Source organism: Sorex araneus, chromosome X (assembly GCF_027595985.1).
Source record: "Sorex araneus isolate mSorAra2 chromosome X, mSorAra2.pri, whole genome shotgun sequence".
Lineage (NCBI taxonomy): Eukaryota > Metazoa > Chordata > Mammalia > Eulipotyphla > Soricidae > Sorex > Sorex araneus.
In genome coordinates, this window is record NC_073313.1 from 135934083 (window position 1) to 135953694 (window position 19612).

At 39.5% G+C, this 19612-nt stretch overlaps 1 protein-coding gene across 6 annotated transcripts in view; it reads left to right on the forward strand.

Annotated features, from left to right (window-relative positions):
* ATRX (ATRX chromatin remodeler) overlaps nt 1–19612 on the forward strand; it is a 206638-nt gene that overhangs the window by 119331 nt on the left and 67695 nt on the right. For all 6 annotated transcript variants that reach the window (XM_055119813.1, XM_055119814.1, XM_055119818.1 and 3 more), the window contains 3 exons: nt 2425–2518; nt 4625–4727; nt 11761–11979. In XM_055119813.1, the coding sequence (XP_054975788.1) occupies nt 2425–2518; nt 4625–4727; nt 11761–11979 (416 nt within the window). The remainder of the gene's footprint in view (nt 1–2424; nt 2519–4624; nt 4728–11760; nt 11980–19612) is intronic.

The following is a 19612-nucleotide window of genomic DNA, read 5'->3' on the forward strand; positions in this document are numbered from 1 at the left end:
TCCATCAGGAGTAGGCAGGGAGATTGCAGCTGCTCCATCTGGGGTGCCCCGGTGAGATTGGCTCTGCATGGGACCTGGAAAGATCTCCAGTGCTGTGGTATCTTCCAGGACTTGCTGCTGTGTCTCTGGGCCAGGGCTGTTGGTGCACTAAGATTCTCATTACTAAATTTTCAGCAGATTATATCTTAGTGAGGTCCATCCTTAGAAGGTAGAGTCAAGCTGGGGGTATGGCAGCAATTTTGGATTGTGGAAGCAAGTGGCTGCCAGGAGCTCTGCTTGGGTGGGCACAGGCCATCCCGGCCCCCCTTCAACTCATCCCGGTCTGTTCAGCTATGCATGGGTCCAAACTTAACTGCAGCTTTTGATCTCTTTCGAGATTTATTTAGGGGTCTCTGAAGAAAGGCAAGTAGTAGAGCTTACAGGGTAGTGCTGGAATTGGTTCTTGGGGGTGACTGCCAGTGCTTCCATGTGTATTGGGAAGTGGGGGGAGGTAGCCCACCCCAACTCTGAGAAAGCCTGGAGATTTCAGTCACAAAATCTGCATAACAGAATTTTCAGCAGATTATACCTTGGTGAGGTCTGTCCTGAGACGGTGGAGTCAGGCCAGGGGTAAAGTGGCAATTTTGGATTGTGGAAGCAAGTGGCTGCTGGGGGCTCTGCTTGGGCGGGCCACTAGGCCAACCCGCCCCCCTCCCGATTTACCCCAGTCTGTTCAGCCATGAGTAGATCCAAGCTTAACTGTGGCTTTTGATCTCTTTCGAGATTTATCTATGGGTTTCTGAAAAAAGGCCAATCAATGATTTTGTATAGCTGAGCTGGAGGTGGTTTGTGGGTGTGGCTCCCACATACCTAGCTTTTGGCCATTTAATTTCTTGGTAAACTTGGTCCCAAGTTGTTGGGGTCTGACCAAAGGCACAGTGGCAATTTTGGGGTATCAGGATGCCTGATGGCACCATCAGGATACTGATGCACTTGCCCTGAGGTCCAAGTTGACCTATTGGTGGCACTATACCCCTCACAAGCATTTTTTTTTTTGAGAGGTGGACTAAGGCCACACTTGGCAGTGGTCTGGGGTTAGTCCTGGATCTATACTCAGGGGTCATTCCTGGAGGTGCTCGGGACCCTGTGTGGTGCCAAGGATTGAGCTGGTGTCATTGAGCCATGAGCAAGGCAAGTGTCTAAACTCATCTGCTGGGCTTTTTAGATGCTTGTGTTATAGTAGAAATTTTGGTACCAAAAAAGTTAATTTGAGCATTCTTGTGATACACTGGACTTGATCCTTTTACCTAGCACCCCAATTTTAATTTTCACCACCCATTATCCTCTGTATAGTTTTATTAGAATTTAACTTACATTTCTCTCCAAACTAGCAAAGAAAAGCAGAAGAGGCTGGGGATATGACTCATATGGACTTGCATGTGTATATGTGTTAGTGTGTGCGTGCGTGCGTGTGTGTGTGTGTGTGTGTGTGTGTGTGTGTGTGTGATGATGCTCTGAGTTTAATGCCCAGCAGGACATACCCTCCCAGAGCAAGTGCCACCAAGTTTGACCGTATTGGCATCCAAGCACTGCTAGTTGTGTAGTCTTTTGTAATACCAACAGAAGAGTAAAAACAAGAAGAAAGTAGGGGAAAAAATCCATTTTACTGTCTTCTCTCAACCCCTCAATTTTATAGGAGTCATTGTTCAAATTTAGTTTTAATTTTCCTGTCTATTTGTTATTGTTTCCTTTTCAGAGTCCTTCTTGAGTTTTGTCTTTGTTTGTTTTGTTTTTGGGTCTCACACAGCAGTACTCAGAGCTTCCTCCAAGTCTTGTGTTTGGGGGTTGCTCTTGGAGGATCTTGGAGCATATATGGTAGCAGAGGATCAAACTTGGGCCTCTGACATGCAAAGCATGTTCACTAGCATTTTGAATGATCTCTTCTGTCCCCTAAGTGATTTATGTATTCTTTTTATAGTTTTTAGTTGTCAAAATTGGCAGTTGCTGTAATGGTCTATTTCATTTAGGCTGTCCAGATTTGCTTTTTTTGTTTTTGAATAACCAGAGTTCATAATATATTTATAGCATATTTATCTATGTAGAATATAAAATATAATAGGGTGCACATCATAGTATATTTATCTTTAATAATTGCTAAATTATTTTACTGAGAAGTAAATTCTCATTTTGTCGATTCATGTACAATTCATACTTATATTTTAATGTAGAACTTTAGTTTTATAAATATAATTTAAGTGCATTTTAGTCATATTTATAAATAACATTTAAAACCAAGTGGTTAACATTTATGATGCATGATCTGTTAGTGCAAATATTGGAGATATTCTTACAAGGCTTAAGTTTTAATGTGAAGTGATTGATACATTTAGGGAATTGCATTTCTTGTTAGGAAGTATTTCATAGTATTTTTTTTTTAAATTTAAGTGAGCAGTGAAGATTCTGAAGATTCTGATTTTCAGGAATCTGGAGTTAGTGAAGAAGTTAGTGAGTCTGAAGATGAACAGCGACCTAGAACAAGGTAAACATGGGTTTTTTCAATGTAAGGGATTAACTTTGATCACCATGCTTTACTTTATTTGCAGAATGATTCCTGTCACTAATAAAGTGAAGATAAATATTTTGATTTTAAACTTTTTTTTTGCTTTTTTGGGTCCCACCCGGCGATGCACAGGGGTTACTTCTGGTTCTGCACTTCTGGCAGTGCTCAGGGGACCATATGTGATGCTGGGATTCAAACCCGGATTGGCCACATGCAAGGCAAATGCCCTACCCTCTGTGCTATTGCACCAGCCCCTGATTTGAAATTATTTTAAATGTACATATAAATATTTTCCCCAAAAAGCACATATAGTGAGTTGTGTGTCCTCAACAAATTGAACTTCCATTAAATGCCCATATGTAATTTTCCTGTATTGATAAATGCTCTTGTCATTGAATATTTGCAGACATACAGAAAGTTTATTAGAACACTTATAATGCACATGGAAATGCATGTATACAAGCATATGTAAAAGTGCATCTGTGTGGGGCTGGAGAGATAGCACAGCGGGTAGGGCATTTGCCTTGCACGCGGCCGACCCGGGTTCAAATCCCAGCATCCCATATGGTCCCCTGAGCACGGCCAGGGGTGATTCCTGAGTGCATAGCCAGGAGTAACCCCTGTGCATCGCCAGGTGTGACCCAAAAAGAAAAAAAAAAAAAAAAAAAAAAAAAGTGCATCTGTGTATGTTCCTGTATTTGCCTGAATATTGTCTTAAAACAGATTTGTAAAAGGAACATTTTTAGGTTTAAGTTTTGCAATTTTGTGACTCGTCATGCATATTTTCCCGAGTTTGATTCCTCCGTCCCTCTTGGAGAGCCTGGCGAGAGTATCCCACCCGCACAGCAGAGCCTGGCAAGCTCCCTGTGGCGTATTCAGTATGCCAAAAACAGTAACAAGTCTCATAATGGAGATGTTACTGGAGCCTGCTTGAGTAAATCGATAAGCAACAGGATGACAGTGCTACAGTGCTATATATTTTAAAACTAGCTCATAGAGAAGATAATTTATTGTCTCAGTAAAATAAGTATATAATCATTTTCTCTCCCTCTTATATCAGTAAAACAATGAGTATTTCATATGGTACCTGGAAGATATATGCTTGGAGGAAGACATATTCATTTAAAAATTTAGTACATAATATATAATTGGGGTCCAAACAACTTCTCTAGCATCTATTGCCTCATTACCATAAAAATGCTGTTATTTTCTATCCCCTGAATTGTTTATGACCACCTTCTACTATATCATTATCAGTTAACCATAAATCTAAAGCTTATGGTCTGACTTTTCCTTTCATTGATCTGTATGTTTGTCCTTTTTCCAGAAATTTATATCAATGTAACTTTTATGATTTCTAAGTCCAAAAGTACTCTTCTCACTAATACTGTTGTTACTGTTCCTTAAAAAATATGACCTGATATGAACAAGAATTTTAAAGAGGTGGTGAATAATTTTTATCTATTGGCCATTTATCTCGAGTTCTTCCATCTGGACTGGAATGATATTATAGTGGGTATGGAGCTTGCCCCCGGCATTCCATATGGGTCCAAACCAGAAAATAAAAAAAGAAAGTCCCTCCATCTATTTTAGTGTTAATCATCTACTAACTGTTGAGTAACTTATATTTTGTTTTTATGTTTTGATTTTTGGGCCACACATAGCTGTGGTTTCCTCCTGGCTCTACATTCAGGAATCTCTCCTGGCAAGGTTTTCAGGACTCTATGTGATGCCGGGGGTCCAGATAGGCTGTGTAGATAGCAAGCACCCAGCCTGGTATGCAGTTTCTCCTACCCCTCCTCTAAGTAACTTAAACTGTTTATCATTGGAATAAGGATTTTCCTGTTTTACTCTAGTGAATTTTTTTTGTTTTTATTTATCTTTTCAAGGAATGTATAAAAAAACATAGTTATGAAATAGTGCATAATTAATTTAAGGAAATTCAATCCTGAAGATGTGCTCAGGTTTCTGGTAACCATATGTGATGCTGGGTATTTGAATTGCTATTGACTCCATGCAAAACAAGCACCTTAAATCCCAGTATTATCTCTCTAGCTCTCATTTTGCATTGTAAATGTTCTTTAGGTCTGCAAAGAAGGCTGAGTTAGAAGAAAATCAGCGGAGTTATAAACAGAAAAAGAAAAGACGACGCATTAAGGTCCAAGAAGATTCATCCAGTGAAAACAAGGTAAAGGCATTTAGTGTGAATGATAACTAATAGAGTATACTCTAATAAATGTTATACTTCTCTGCATTCTATTCATTAATTGAATTCTTCAGGCTTAAATTTCATGCTTATGAAAGGATTGATTTAATGTATAAATAAATCTGCAGAATTATTTATGTTAATATGTTACCAGTTTTTTCTCTAATGAAATTTTTAAGCTGTTCCAGTTCATTAGTTATATTCTTGGGGCTATAGAATTTATTTGAAATGTCTTTTTTTTTTTTTTGGTTTTTGGGCTATACCTAGCTGTGCTTAGGGCTAAATCCTGTCTCTGAGCTCAAGTGTCATATGGGGGGCTTGGGATTGAACCCAGTTTGGGTGCAAGCAAGGCAAGTGCCCTACACTTTGTACTGTTATCCATTTCTAAAAATGTTCTATTTTTATGACATAAAACTTTTCATCCTAAATGATTTCATGTGAAGAAACTCCTTATTGTAGTGAAGTTAGCCCATTTAAGTTTGTTTTCTTTCTTTCCCTGCTTTTTCTTTGTTTTGGGGTCACACCTGGCTGTGTTCAGGTGACACTTCTGCCTCTGAGCTCAGGGATCACTCCTGGCAGTGCCTGGGGGACCATATGTAATACCCAGAGATCCTACCCAGGTTAAATGTATGCAAGGCATGCAAGGCAAGTGCCCTGCCCATTGTACTTTAGCTCCTCCCATTTGAGTTTCTTGTAGATCAGCAGTATTATGTAAAATACAAACGTTTTAGAATATGTGTTTTGGGATTTTTTTGAGGGGGGCACACCTGACAATGCTCAGGGGTTCTCCTGGCTTTGAACTCAGTAATTACTCTTGTCAGTTCTTGAGGGACCATATGGGATGTTAGGGATTGAACCTGGGTCAGCTGTGTGCAAGGATAATACCCTACTTACTATATATTTGCCTTGGCCCCAGGAATGTTTTATTCTGTCCCCCCCATTCCCTTTTGGAGAACTTTTAATTTTTGATTTAAAAAATTTTATTAAAGTACCCTGATTTACAAAGTTATTCACAGTTAAATTTTAGACATACAGTATTCCGGCACCAATCCCACCACCAGTGTCAACTTCCCTCCACCAATCTTCCCAGATTCTCTCCCATATCTCTACCTCCACCCAGTTTGCCATATTGACAGACACTTTTGTAAGTTCAGTTGTTAAAGGTTTGTCATGATTTCAGTGTTGTTGACTCTGCTTTTTTTTTAATTTAATTTTTTAAATTTATTTTAAAAAATTTTATTGAATCACCATGTGGAAAGTTACAAAGTTCTCAGGTTTATGTCTCAGTTATACAATATTCAAAAACCCATCCCTTCACCAGTGCCCATATTCTACCACCAAAAACCCCAGTATACCCCCCGCCCCCCCACCCCCAACTGTATCACTGATGAATTTCACTTCATTTTCTCTTTATCTTGATAACGTTCTATGTTTCAACACAAAACTCACTATTGTTGTTGGAGTTTCCCCCGAAGAAAGACAGCCCTACTACCAAGGAAGCATTTGATAATTAGTTTTCCATTGCTGAGAATGAAGAGATATGTAGCCCCACTGCTCCAAGTACATAACTCTTTTTTTTCTTTTTCCTTTTCCCTTTTTTTCCCCCTCATCCCCCTTCCCGCGCCTCATAGTATGGTAGACGCCATGCCACGTTTCTCCCTGAAGATGGAAAACAACCGGGAAAGAGGGATATTTTCTCTTCTCGGCTGGCGTGGGGCTGTTGCTTAGTTCACAGTCCAGAGAAATGGCTGCTACTTTAATAACCTTCAATATTTCAACAGAAACTCACTGTTATTATTTGGAGTTTCCTCCCCAAGTCAGACCTCTTCAAAAGGAACCGTTTCACATCGCTGACAATTATAGATGTTAAGTTTTGGATTTCTGTATAAAGTCCAGGGAAAATTCTGCCAGAAATTGCATAGCCCAGCTCACAGTCCCAGTGCATTGCTGTAAGAAGCTGCGCTGGATGCACAAATGTGTTAGGTCTCTGGAATCAAAGTCTTTAGGCGCAGAGGGTCCGTTTCGCTTCCAGCAGTTCCGAATTTATCTGGGCCTAGGGCGTGCCGGTTACACCCACTTCCCATGAGTCCCTAAGAGCCCCAAGTGTAAAAATCATATACCTCTGGGTTAGGAGTCTTAGAAGATGGCTCCTTCCATGTGGATGTTGCTGCTGCCGCCATTTTCCGTGCAGGAAGACAGGGTGGGGAGGAAAGACCCACCACTGGGCAGCACGGAGTTGTAGCCCAGTTCACAGTCCCAGTGCATTGCTATAAGAAGCTGCGCTGGATGCCCGAATGTGTTAGGTCTCTGGAATCAAAGTCTTTAGGCGCAGAGGGTCTGACTCTTTGCTTTGAATATTTAGCTCAGTCATTCCTGAGTACCATATATGTACCTGACTCTTCCTTGATCTCTGATGGGGGACTTTTTAATTTATTTTATTTTTAATAATTGAGTTTTTTAGCCATTTAAGTGTACGATTCAGTGCTCTTATTTACACAGAAAATTGGATACTATGTGTTAAACAATAATTCCTCATTCCCAACTTTTATTCAGCTTCTAGTCTAATTTCAGTGTCTGTAAAGTTGCCCTTTTAAACTAACTCATGTAAATGTAGTCTGAAATATCTGTTCTTTATTTAGAATTTTACTGGGTGTCACACACATTGTCTGGCTGTGGTGCTACACATTTTACTGCTGATATGCCTCAACTTTGGTCACATTCAGATTGTAGTGCTTGCACACTCAGGCATAGTGTTTGGAGGAGGTCATACATTTGCTTGCTAGGGAGTCAAACTTTGAAAGAATAATTATTTTAAACACCATGGTTTACAAACTGTTACAGGTAATGGTTTCATACATAAGACTTCCATCAGTTTCTGTTTTCCTTTATCAGTATCCCAGTGTCTTTTCCCATCCCCCTTCCCATTTTCTCCTGTGGTAAGCTTCCTACTAGAAACCAGTTTTCAGTTTCTCTTTCCTTTGTGTATCTGTTATTCTGTAGATCATTCTGTGTATCTCCCTCTTCTAACTTCACTCAGGATAGTACTCTCAGATTCATCCAGGTAGCAGCAAAAATTGCATGATTTCATCTTTTCTTATTGCTGAATATTTATTCTGTTGTGTATATGCACCATTGTTTCTTTATTCAGTCATCTGTTCTTGGACATTTGGGCTGTTTCCAGATTTTAGCTATTGTGAATAGTGCTGCAGTGATCGTAAGAGTGCAGATGTCTTTTCTGAATAGTTTTTAGGCTGTTGGGGTCGATGCCAAGAATGAAATTGCTGAGTTGTATGGAAGCATATTTCCTATCTTTTTGAGAAGTGTCCATACTGTTTTCCAAAAATACTGTGCCAGTCAGCATTCCCAGCAGCAATGAATGAGGGTAGCTTTTCCCCATATTTATGTCAACACTGGTTGTTCTTTGTGGTGTGTGCTGGTCTCATTTGTGTGAGATGATATCTCATTGTTTAGATTTGTATTTCCCTGATGACGAGTGGCATAGCACATTTTTCATATACCTTTTGGCCATTAGTATGTATTCTTTGAGATAGTTTCTTTTCACCTTTACCCCTAAATTTTTTCTTTTTGTTTTTGGGGCCGCATCTGGTTGTGCACAGAGTTTTCTCCTTGCTGTGCACTAAGGAAGTATTCCTGGTGGTGCTTGGGGGACAGTATAGGGTGTCCTGAATTGAACCTGCTTCAGCTGCATGCAAGACATGCACCCTAGCCGCTGTACTATCTCTCCAGCCTTTCTTATCCCCATTTTTGGGATGATATTTTATTTTTCTTTTGTAAAGTGCTACCAGTGCTCTATATGCCTTCATGTTGACCCTTTGTCATGTGATGGGTAGGCAAATATTCTTCCCAGTCTGTGAAATGTCTTTATTTTGGTTATCATTTCTACTTGAGTGCAGAGCTTCTTCTCAATTTGATGCGTTCTATTTGTTTATCTTTGTTCTCAATTGCTTTGCCAATGGCATTGAAATACTGAAATTGTCTCTAGATTCGGTATTGTGAAGTATTTTACCTATGGTTTCCTCATTATAATTTATGGATTCAGATCTGATAATGAGGTATTTGATCCAAGAGTTTGTCTTTAAAAGAAACTCTTGCTTCAGCGGCCACTCAACACCTTTATTGCAAACCACAACAGCTAATTAGAGAGAGAAAACAGAAGGGAATGCCTTGCCACAGTGGCAGGGTGGGGTGGGGGGGAGATGGGATTGGGGAGGGTGGGAGGGACACTGGGTTTACGGGTGGTGGAGAATGGGCACTGGTGAAGGGATGGGTTCCCAAACTTTGTATGAGGGAAGTATAAGCACAAAAGTGTATAAATCTGTAACTGTACCCTCACGGTGATTCTCTAATTAAAAATAAATAAATTTAAAAAAAAGAAAAAAAATGTAATAATACCATATGTAAATAAAGAAAAAGTATCTGCCATATATATATGCATGCATATATGTGTATACATTTATTCATCTGTACAGGTATAATGAATATACATATATATTCAGAATGACTGGAAAAACATATCTTTTGGGTGGAAATAATAGGAACAAATATTTTCTTTTTTATTGACCCGTGTATTGTCTGTTTTCGGTACTGAACATGTTTTACATTTATGTCTAGGGAAAACTCTCAATAAACATTATTTAAAAGTTAAAAAAAAATAAAAGAAACTCTTGCTTTACACATATTCTGCTTGCAGTGATCACAGTGAAACTCACAGATGTTTGCAGGGGCACTTCCTGGCCATTGTGCTTGCACATTATTTTTTAGTGGTGCTCAGCAGAGGTCTTACCACTTCAGTTTTGATGCTCACTCCTGGCTGTAGTTGGATTAGAAATCACACATAGTGCCAGGCATCACAAATTGTAGAGCTGCCAGAATTGCAGTCAGTGCAGGTGGTACTACAGGAGAGTAAACTTGTGACCTTGCACTGTGAAGGAATCATTGTAACTAAAATATCTTCTGCCTACCCACGCCCCAAATTTTAAAATCATATATTTGTTAATTGTTTTAAAATTCTGGTAAGTGTTTAAAAGAATCTCTGAGGTAAAGTAATCAGTGATTAAATTATAATAAAATTAATCAAATATTTTGTTTTGTTTTTGGGTCATGATGGATGGGCTTACTCCTGGCTCTGCACTCAGGGAGTCATCCTGCTGAGGCTCAGGGGATCATACGGGGTGCTGCAGATTGAACCCAGATCTTTTGCTTCTAAGAAAAGCGCCTTGCCTGCTGTACTATTGCTGTGACTCCTAAATATCTTTTTAACTTTCACATTTGACTTAGAGTTTGGCTGGACTTATAATTGCAAGTTTTATGAACAGTGTGTTCACAAAACCTATGATTAAAACTTGAGATGAAGAGAAACTCCTTAAGGGTCCAAATGATAGTAAAATGCACTTGTCTTTATCTGGCTGACCTGGGTTTGCTCTCCATACGGTGCTTGCGCCTGTCAGGAGTGATCCCTGAGTGCAGAGCAGGGGTCAGCCCTGAGCACCTGGTGTGGTCCCCCAAAAACACAAAAAAAGGAAAAACAGAGGGAATCTTCTAGAAAATAATTTCAGCATAGGAAAGATTTTCTCCAGGTACCAAATATATTTTTTTTCCTTTTTTCCCTTTGTTTTTCCTTTTGTTAAGACTGGATACTATTTCGTTGTATCTATGTATGTCCTGTGTTCATTTATTGGTGGTTGTATTTGTTGTTTCTAACTTTGGCTATTTTAAGTATGTTACTGGAAAAATACCTTCTTGAATCACTGATTTTGGTTCTTTTGGCTGAAATTGGAAAAGTGGAATTGTATAGTGATTATATACTTAACTTTTTTTCTTTCTTCAGTACTGAGACTAGAACACAGGGCACCATGCATGCGAGGCAGTGGCACAGCTGCTTAGTTATATTTCTGACCCTGGTTTAAATTTTTTGATAAGTGTCACTGTTTTTCCAATGCACTGGGTCTTCAGTGTTTGTGGATCTGCCTCCCAAGTAGTTCTCAGTTGGCTTAGGTGTCACTCCTGTAATATAAAACCAGGTAATTAATTGTGTGCTGCTTGTGGTTCTGTGATGCAGGTGTAGGGGTGGAGACACATGCTGTGTTGTAGATTGGACTTGGGGGACTCTATGCAACCAGGTGTTTCAACACTTTGAGTCAAATCTTGGCCAAAGGTCTCCAATTTCTACACATTCTTACATTCTTAATAATACTTGCTATTTACTTTTGTTTAAAACAATTTTATTGGCATAGCATTTATTTATAATTTATAGATTTCAGGTATAAACACTATATGTGAACATGTTTCTTCTATTCTGTGTTTACTACCATAAAGTATGGTTTCCATTTTTCAGCTGACCTCTTTTATGCTCACCTCCTTTTTTGACTTCTTTCCTTTTGTTATGGGTTTTTGTTTTATTTCCTTTGTTTGATAATTAGGGTTTACTCATAGAGGTGTTCTGCTCAAACCTGGAACGCTGGGATTAAGCCTTGCTTCCCACATGAAAAAGAGGTCCAACCTTGACCTCTTTTTATGATTTATTTAGCCTTCCCCTTCCCTTCTGATAATCACTATTTTGTCTTAGTGTCTGGTTTATTTTTGATTCATTCGTTGATTGCATTTTTGATCTCTTTCCAGATGAGTAAAAATGATGAACATTTTCTCCCGTTTTTATTGAACTTTCATAATTTACAGTACCGTTAATGATAGTTTCCTGCATATATTATTTAAGTATGGACTACCAGAGTGCCTGCTTCCTTCCACCATTGTCCCCCAAACTCCTCTCATAATAATAGGCATTTAATAGTTTCTTTTAAAAAATGTTTCATCTAGTAAATTTCTGCTTTTGTGGCTGGTTGTTTTTAAAAATACTTTTATTTATTGTAAAATATACTTCTAAAGCTTTTCATGTTTATTTTCTTTATCATTTTTGGTATGTTTTTTATTGGTATATGAAATAGAGTATTAAGATAGATAATTTTAGTATTTACCTCTGATAATTTAAATTCCATAGAGTAATTCTGAAGAAGATAAAGAAGAGGAGGAGGATGAAGAGGAAGAGGAAGAAGATGAAAATGATGATTCCAAATCCCCTGGAAAAGGCAGAAAGAAAATTAGAAAGATTATTAAGGATGATAAACTAAGAACAGAAACACAAAATGCTCTTAAGGAAGAAGAAGAGAGACGAAAACGTATTGCTGAGAGGGAACGGGAACGAGAGAAATTGAGAGAGGTAAAACCATTTACTTATGATTTTTAAGATTCATAGATTTGTCAGTAGTTCAAGTACTAAATGTTGTGATCTACGAAAAATATCTAGGTATCTTTGCTTTTTAAAATTGCAGCTAAAACTCCTTGTTTGGGAAAGAAAAAACAAAACAAAACAAAAAAACCCAGCTCATTTGGCAATGTTGGTGCAGTTAGGAACAGGCTGATATTAGATAATTTGGGGTAAAAAAATTAAAATAATTACTTAAATTCAAAAGGATTTAATATTTTTGTTTTTTCTTTTATTTATTAATTTTTACTTATTTTTTATGGAATCACCATGAATTGCAAGGTTACAAAGATATTGTTGATGGAATTTCAGGTGTATATTATTCCATAGAGCCTACTACCCTCCACAGTTGTTACCAGTTTCCCTCCCACAGTTGTTACCACTTTTCACCTCCTCTATTGTTTTAGTGTTCCCTTCCCTAACTTATCACCCTCATCCCTGCTGCAATGCCAAGTTTCCTACTGAAGAAAAATTTTCCTGCTCTTCATTTTTATTGCCACTGGGCATCTGATATTCCCTTACGAGGCTTCTTTATATCTCATATGTGAGAGATCATTCTTAGTCTGTTCTCTCCCTCTGGCTGTTTTCACTCTACATGATACTCTCCAGATTCATCCATGTTGCAGCAAATTGCTCGACTATATTTTTTCAAGGCTGCATAGTATTCCATCGTGCACATTTACCATAGTCTCTTTATCCAGTCATCTGTTCGTGGGCATTTGCATTGTTTCCTTAGGCTGTTGCATATAGTGCTGCAGTGAGCATAGGAGTGCAGCAGATATCTTTTCTGATTTGTGCTTTCTGGGCTTTAGGGTATATCCTGAGGAGTGGAATTGGTGGGTCAAGCTCAATTCCTAATATTTTGAGGAATGTTCACATTGTCCTACAAAAGGCTTGTCCAGTTGATATTTCCCTTGCCTCCCAATCCTCACCAACACTGATGGTTGTTCTTTTTGATGTGTCTCTGTGATGTGTGGTGATATCTCATTATTTTGATTTGCATCTCCCTGATGATTAGTGATATGGACCTTCTTTTTCATATGCTTGTTTTTTTCTGTTTTTGCTTTTTGGGTCACACCCAGTGATGCACAAGGGTTACTCCTGGCTCATGCAGTCAGGAATTACTCCTGGCAGTGATGGGGGACCATATGGGATGCTGGGAATCGAACCCGGGTTGGCTGCATGCAATGCCCTACCCGCTGTGCTGTTGATCCAGTCCCTCATATGCTTGTTTTCATACGCATTTTTTGCCGTTTGTTTTTTTCTTAGAAGCTCCTGTTTATCACTTCTCCCCATGCTTTGGTAGCTTTGAGTGTTTTTCTCTTTTTGCTTTTGGTTTATACCTGGTGATGCTCGGGTTATTGGCTCTGCACTCAGGAATCACTCTTAGTGGTGCTGTGGGCCATATGGGATCCTGGGGATCCAAACTGGGCCAGCCACGTGCCAGGCAAACGTCCTACTCCTCCCCCAGGGTGTTTTTTTTTTTAATAAGAATTTTATTTTATTGAATTACCATGTGGAAAATTACAATGCTTTCAGGCTTAAGTCTTAGTCATACAATGCTGAAACAACCATCCCTTCAACAGTGCCCATATCCCACCACCAAAAAAAAACCCACAGTACACCTCCCATCCCACCCACTCCCGCACTCTCCCCCCCCCCGCCTTATAACTGATAAATTTCACTTTACTTTCTGTTTACTTTGGTTACATTTGATATTTCAACACAAACCTCACCATTATTGTTAGGAGTACCCCACTAGAGTCAGACCTGTTGTGAAGAGAAATCGTGCGCTTTTGGATTTCTGTACTTTAGCAACTACGTTCAGGGAGATTTCTTCCAGGTATTGGATCATTGCAAGCTTGTAAACCCCTTCTGTGGTCATTGTAATATGGCTGTCCCCACGCCCTTCTTCCCCGGAAAGGGAGAGGTGAGAGAGAGAAATACCTTCCCCTCCTGGGCGGGCTTGGGGTCGTGGCTTAATTCTCAGGCTGGAGACATTCTGCAAGGAGCTGCACATGTTGAAAGTGGTTTACCTGGGTCTGGATTCACACTCGTGCAGCTGCGGAGAGGCCGCACATGCGTGCGGCCCCCCGGGATCACATCTCGGCGGTGACCCAGTGTGGTTTTTTAATTACTATTTTGGTATAGTTTCATATTAAGCCTCTGTTGGTTCAGTGGTAAACAGATAATTTCACCCAATCTGTGGGCTGTTTTTGTTTTCTGCTCGTTGTTTCCTTTGAGGTGCATTTTGAATTTGCACAATAAATTTTAATTATCTTTTGAATTACAATAAAAGTAAATTTTAATTGCACTTATTTTCAAGCACATCTATAGGTGGAGCAGTACTATTTTGAACTTGGTATCTTGCCTGGAACTTTATGATTGATAAGGTTAATTGTTTACATTTCTTAAGAATATTTTCTTAGATTAATGCTTAACTGTACAATCTGTCCAATTAGATTCACCCAATCTGTGGGCTGTTTTTGTATTCTGCTCATTGTTTCCTTTGAGGTGCATTTTGAATTTGCACAATAAATTTTAATTATCTTTTGAAATACAATAAAATAAATTTTAATTGCATTTATTTTCAAGCACATCTACAGGTGGAGCAATGCTATTTTGAACTTGCTATCTTGCCTGGAACTTTATGATTGATAAGGTTAATTGTTTACATTTCTTAAGAATATTTTCTTATATTAATCCTTAACTGTACAATCTGTCCAATTAGATTCACCCAATCTGTGGGCTGTTTTTGTATTCTGCTCATTGTTTCCTTTGAGGTGCATTTTGAATTTGCACAATAAATTTTAATTATCTTTTGAATTACAATAAAATAAATTTTAATTGCATTTATTTTCAAGCACATCTACAGGTGGAGCAATGCTATTTTGAATTTGCTATCTTGCCTGGAACTTTATGATTGATAAGGATAATTGTTTACATTTCTTAAGAATATTTTCTTAGATTAATGCTTAACTGTACAATCTGTCCAATTATTTTCTCACGTGGCTGTTGCATTTTGGGTTCCCAGGAATAGTGCTTGGGACTTCCCAATTACTCTACATCCTTTCAATGAAAAGAGATGCTTTCTCATTTTTATATTTATGATGTTTCATTGTTAATCAATTTCATTTTATTTATTTTTTGGTCTCCCAAACCAGGTTCAGGAGTGCCAAGGCCTTCTTCTTGTGAACCAGAAATGAAATATTAGTCTTATATTATGATCATATGCAAGGAATATCATAGGAAATAATTTTTATTTACTGATTAAAATAATAGTTAATACTAGTTTGTATAAAATAAACAAAACCTGAAAATTGACTTAGTTGTCTCTGTGTGCATCAACTTTATAATGGAAATTAGGTAGTTTTTGTTGCTTCTATAATTTTTGGAGGGAGTGGGAGTGGGTGGAGTTTTGGGCCAGAGCTTGTGCTGCTTAGGGGCCACTTTTGGCTCTGTGTCCAGGAGTGACCACTGTTAGTTAGTACTGAGGGTACCTTATGTGGTGTCATTGATTTGCACCTTGGTAGGCAGCGAGGAAGGCATGTGCTTTACCTCTTGTGCTCTCTTTCTGGCCCCATAGCTGTTTAGTTTTATACAAGTCCCAGTTAGCAAAATGTAATGCTGCAAAGATGTCTCCAGGCCACGCTCCAGGCTGTCTCATCTGGGGCAACTTGGAGGGGGGCAGGTGAGTCCCCCCACTTGCCCCATTGGAGCTCCAGCAGCCAAAACCCTCCAGCACCCAATCACTACCATGCTCACAGTCGAAGTCCTTGAGCACCTGACTGCAAATGCAGCCACATAACATCTCATATTCTACACCACTAATGTACCAAGGCAAGGGCTTAATGGCTCCAAGGTGAATCAATCTTCACACTTTCCTCTGAGGAAACACTTTTGGTTATCTTTAGCCAATTCATAACAAGCAGTATAACATGAATTACTTAGGTTCTGCTTTGGGGACAGGGTGGAAACATTCATAATATGGTGGTGGGAAGGTGTAATTGTGGTGGGATTGGTGTTGAAATATTAAATGTGATTATTGTGAACAACTTTATAAAAATAAACAGCATAACGTATATAGTGGCAGATAATGGGATACAAAGGGATTTTTTTGTTTGGATTTTTGGCCATTCCCAGCGGTGCTCAGGGCTTACTCCTGGTTCTGGATCACTTCTGGAGGCCTACTATCTCTCCAGGAGGAAGATAAGGCCTTCAATAGCCATATATTCAGAGTTTATCCACATTATTTGTCCTAGTATGCTTTGCAGTTGTTAGGGATATCTAAGGCTTCGTACAGTGCTTACTTTCTTTTTTTTCTTTTCCCTTACACTTTATTTCAATACTATAGTTTACAAAGTTCTTCATGATGATTTATAACAGGTATTCAATATTCAGTATTCTAGCACCAATCACACCACCACTATCACCTTCCCTCCACCATTGTCTCTAATTTTCCCAACCGTCCCTCAAGCTAGCCCACATACCAGCCTCATAATAATTTATTTTGTATTGCTTGTTACTAATACATTGCTAACTGAATGATTAAAAATATTTCCTTGTTTGAAAATTAGTGAAAATAGTTGTATCTCACCATGGAGACATTAAATCTTTGTATGAGCGATTACTAAGATGTTACAAGTTAAGCCTTCTGTATTGATGTGGGTTTTTTTAAATTAAAAAGGAAATTATTGAATCACCTTGAGGTAGAACTGTTACATTACATTACACAGCTGTTCATGATTGAGTTTCAATCATACAGTGTTCCAATACCCATCCTTCCACCAGTCTATTTTCCAAACACCAGTGTCCTCTTTTTTCCTTCCCAGTACCCCAGACCACCTCCCACCCCTGCCTGCTCCTATGACAATCACCTCTCTCTCTTTCTCTTTCTCATTTTAGCCATTATGGATTGCAATGCATGATGAAAGGTTATCATGTATATCCCTTCATCTACTTTCAGCATTCAGTTTTTGTCCAGAGTGATCATTTCCAACTAATGTTGTCATAATTGATCCTCCTCTATCTTTTTATTTATTTATCTATCTATTTATTTATTTATTTTTGCTTTTTGGGTCACACCTGGCAATGCACAGGGGTTACTCCTGGCTCTGCACTCAGGAATTACCTCTGGCGATGCTCAGGGAACCATATGGGATGCTGGGAATTGAACCCGTGTTGGCGGAGTGCAAGGCAAACGCCCTACCCACTGTGTTATCGCTCCAGCCCCGATCCTCCTCTATCTTAACTACCCTCAATTCCCCACTTCCTTGTGATAATGTCCAACCATTGACAAGTCTTTCTGGCTTATTTTCCCTGGCCTTGGATATTAGTTTCATTCTATTTTTTTTATCTCACAAATGAATGCAGTCATCTATACCTGTTCCCCTCCTTCTGACTCATTTCACTCTGCATGATACTCTCCAAGTCCATCCATTTATAGGTAAATTTCATGACATCATTTTTCCTTATAGCTGTGTAATTTTCTATCGTGTAGATGTACCATAGTTTCTTTATCCAGTTGTCTGTTCTCCAGCACTCAGGTTGTTTCCAGATTCTGGCTATTTTGTATAGTGCTGCAGTGAACATAGAAGTGCAGACTCTCATGTGTTCTTAAAAGGGTTGAGGAATCCTGAAAGCTGTGTCACATTGCTTATTTCCATAAGCTTTATCACCATTTGCATTCTCAGATATTCTTTTTTTAAATTGCAGTAAATTATTGAGGTAATATGCTTAATATGTTTAATATTTATGCGTTTGGTATACTAAGTTACTGCACCTCCTTCAGGGAGGCGTGAAAAACCTTCCACTTTATGGTTTCTTATGCCTTATTTGTGTTCCATTATGTATACAGACCATAGTTTTTATCCAGTTACCAGTTCTTGTGCATGTGGGTTGTTTCTAAATTTTGACTATTGTGCATAGTGCTGCAATGAGCATGTCTTTCTTTTTTTTTTGGTTTTTTTTTTTATTGAATCACCAAGTGGAGGGTTACAAAGTTCTCAGGAATATGTCAGTTATACAATATTCAAACACCCTTCCCTTTACCAGTGCCCATCTTCTATCACCAACCCCCCCAGTATATCTGCCGCCCCCTCCCACCTCCCTAGTCCCCACCCTTGTACGTGATAAGTTTCACTTCATTCGCGCTTATCTCGATTACATTCCATGTTTCAACACACAACTCACTACCGTTGCTGGGGTTTCCCCCCAAAAAGAAAAAGACAGTCTTATTGCCAATGAGGCATTTGATAGTTCTCCATTACTAAGAATATAGAGATATTAAGTCCTGCTGTTTGTTACATAACTTTTCTTTTTCCCCCTTGCCCCGCGCCACCGAGTTCACGCCTGTTTAGTAATCGCCACGCTGTCTGACAAAGGGAAAAAAACCGAAGAGGATGGTTATTTCCCATCATCAGCCGGCGTGGGGCTCTGGCTTAGTTGATAGTCTAGTAGAGTGTCTGCAAGCAGTTTCTGGAACCAAAGGTCTTGCGCTGATATCGGCTCCGGCTCAAGATACCACCAGCGTCCCGCTGTTCCATGTACCTAATTTTTCCCCTTATTTCCCATTCCCACGCCACCAGGTCTGTTTGCTTAATGGACATCACACTATATTTGACACCACACCACGTTTCTTCCCGAGAAAGAAGGATATTTCTTCTCGGCCGGCGTGGGGATATAGCTTAGTTCAGTCTAGAGAGATGGCTACCATTTTGATTGCCTTCAATATTTCAACAAAATACTTACTATTCTTGTTAGGATCACCCACAAAAGTCCGACCCATTAAGAAGGAACCATTACATATTGCTGATACTAAGATGACATTAGGTTTTGGGTTTCTGTCTAAAGTCCAGGGAAAAAGTTGAAGGAGAGAGAGAGAGAGATTTCTGCACCGGGGACCTGGCGGAAACTCTCAAGTCACATACTGCAGGTTGCTGGTGGGCTGCTGGTGTCCCAAGCAGCTTCCTCCTCTTCGTCAGTCATTCTGGGGGTGCGGGCGCGGAGAAATGGGAAAGCCCACGTGGCTGCACTCTCTTTAAGTGTCCGATGTGGGCGGAGACCGGTACTTCCCCGCCCTCGATCCCCCGCCAGCCGTGCCGCGCGTTTGGGTGCGTCTCTCCATTTTGTGCTCCGAGAAGTGGGGTAGATGCTGTGCTGTGCCCAGGAGAAGTTGAGGGAAAGAGAGAGAGATTAAAGAAAAAAAAAAGAGAAACGCCGGTCCCCCTGCTCGGGGGACCTGGCGGAAACTCTCAAGTCACATACTGCAGGTTGCTGGTGGGCTGCTGGTGTCCCAAGCAGCTTCCTCCTCTTCGTCAGTCATTCTGGGGGTGCGGGCGCGGAGAAATGGGGAGAGCATGTCTTTCTGCATTGTGTCTGGGCCCTTGTGATACATTTCAAGGAGTGGAATTGCTAGATGATACGGATGCTCAATTCCTAGTTTTTCGAGGATTGAAAATACTGTTTTCCTTTGTGGAACAGTTGACATTCCCACAATGACATTCCTTCTTTCCCTTCCCCCAGTGCATCCTGGCCAGCATTAGTTGTTGTTCTTTTTAATGTGTGAGATGATAGCTCATTGTTTTGA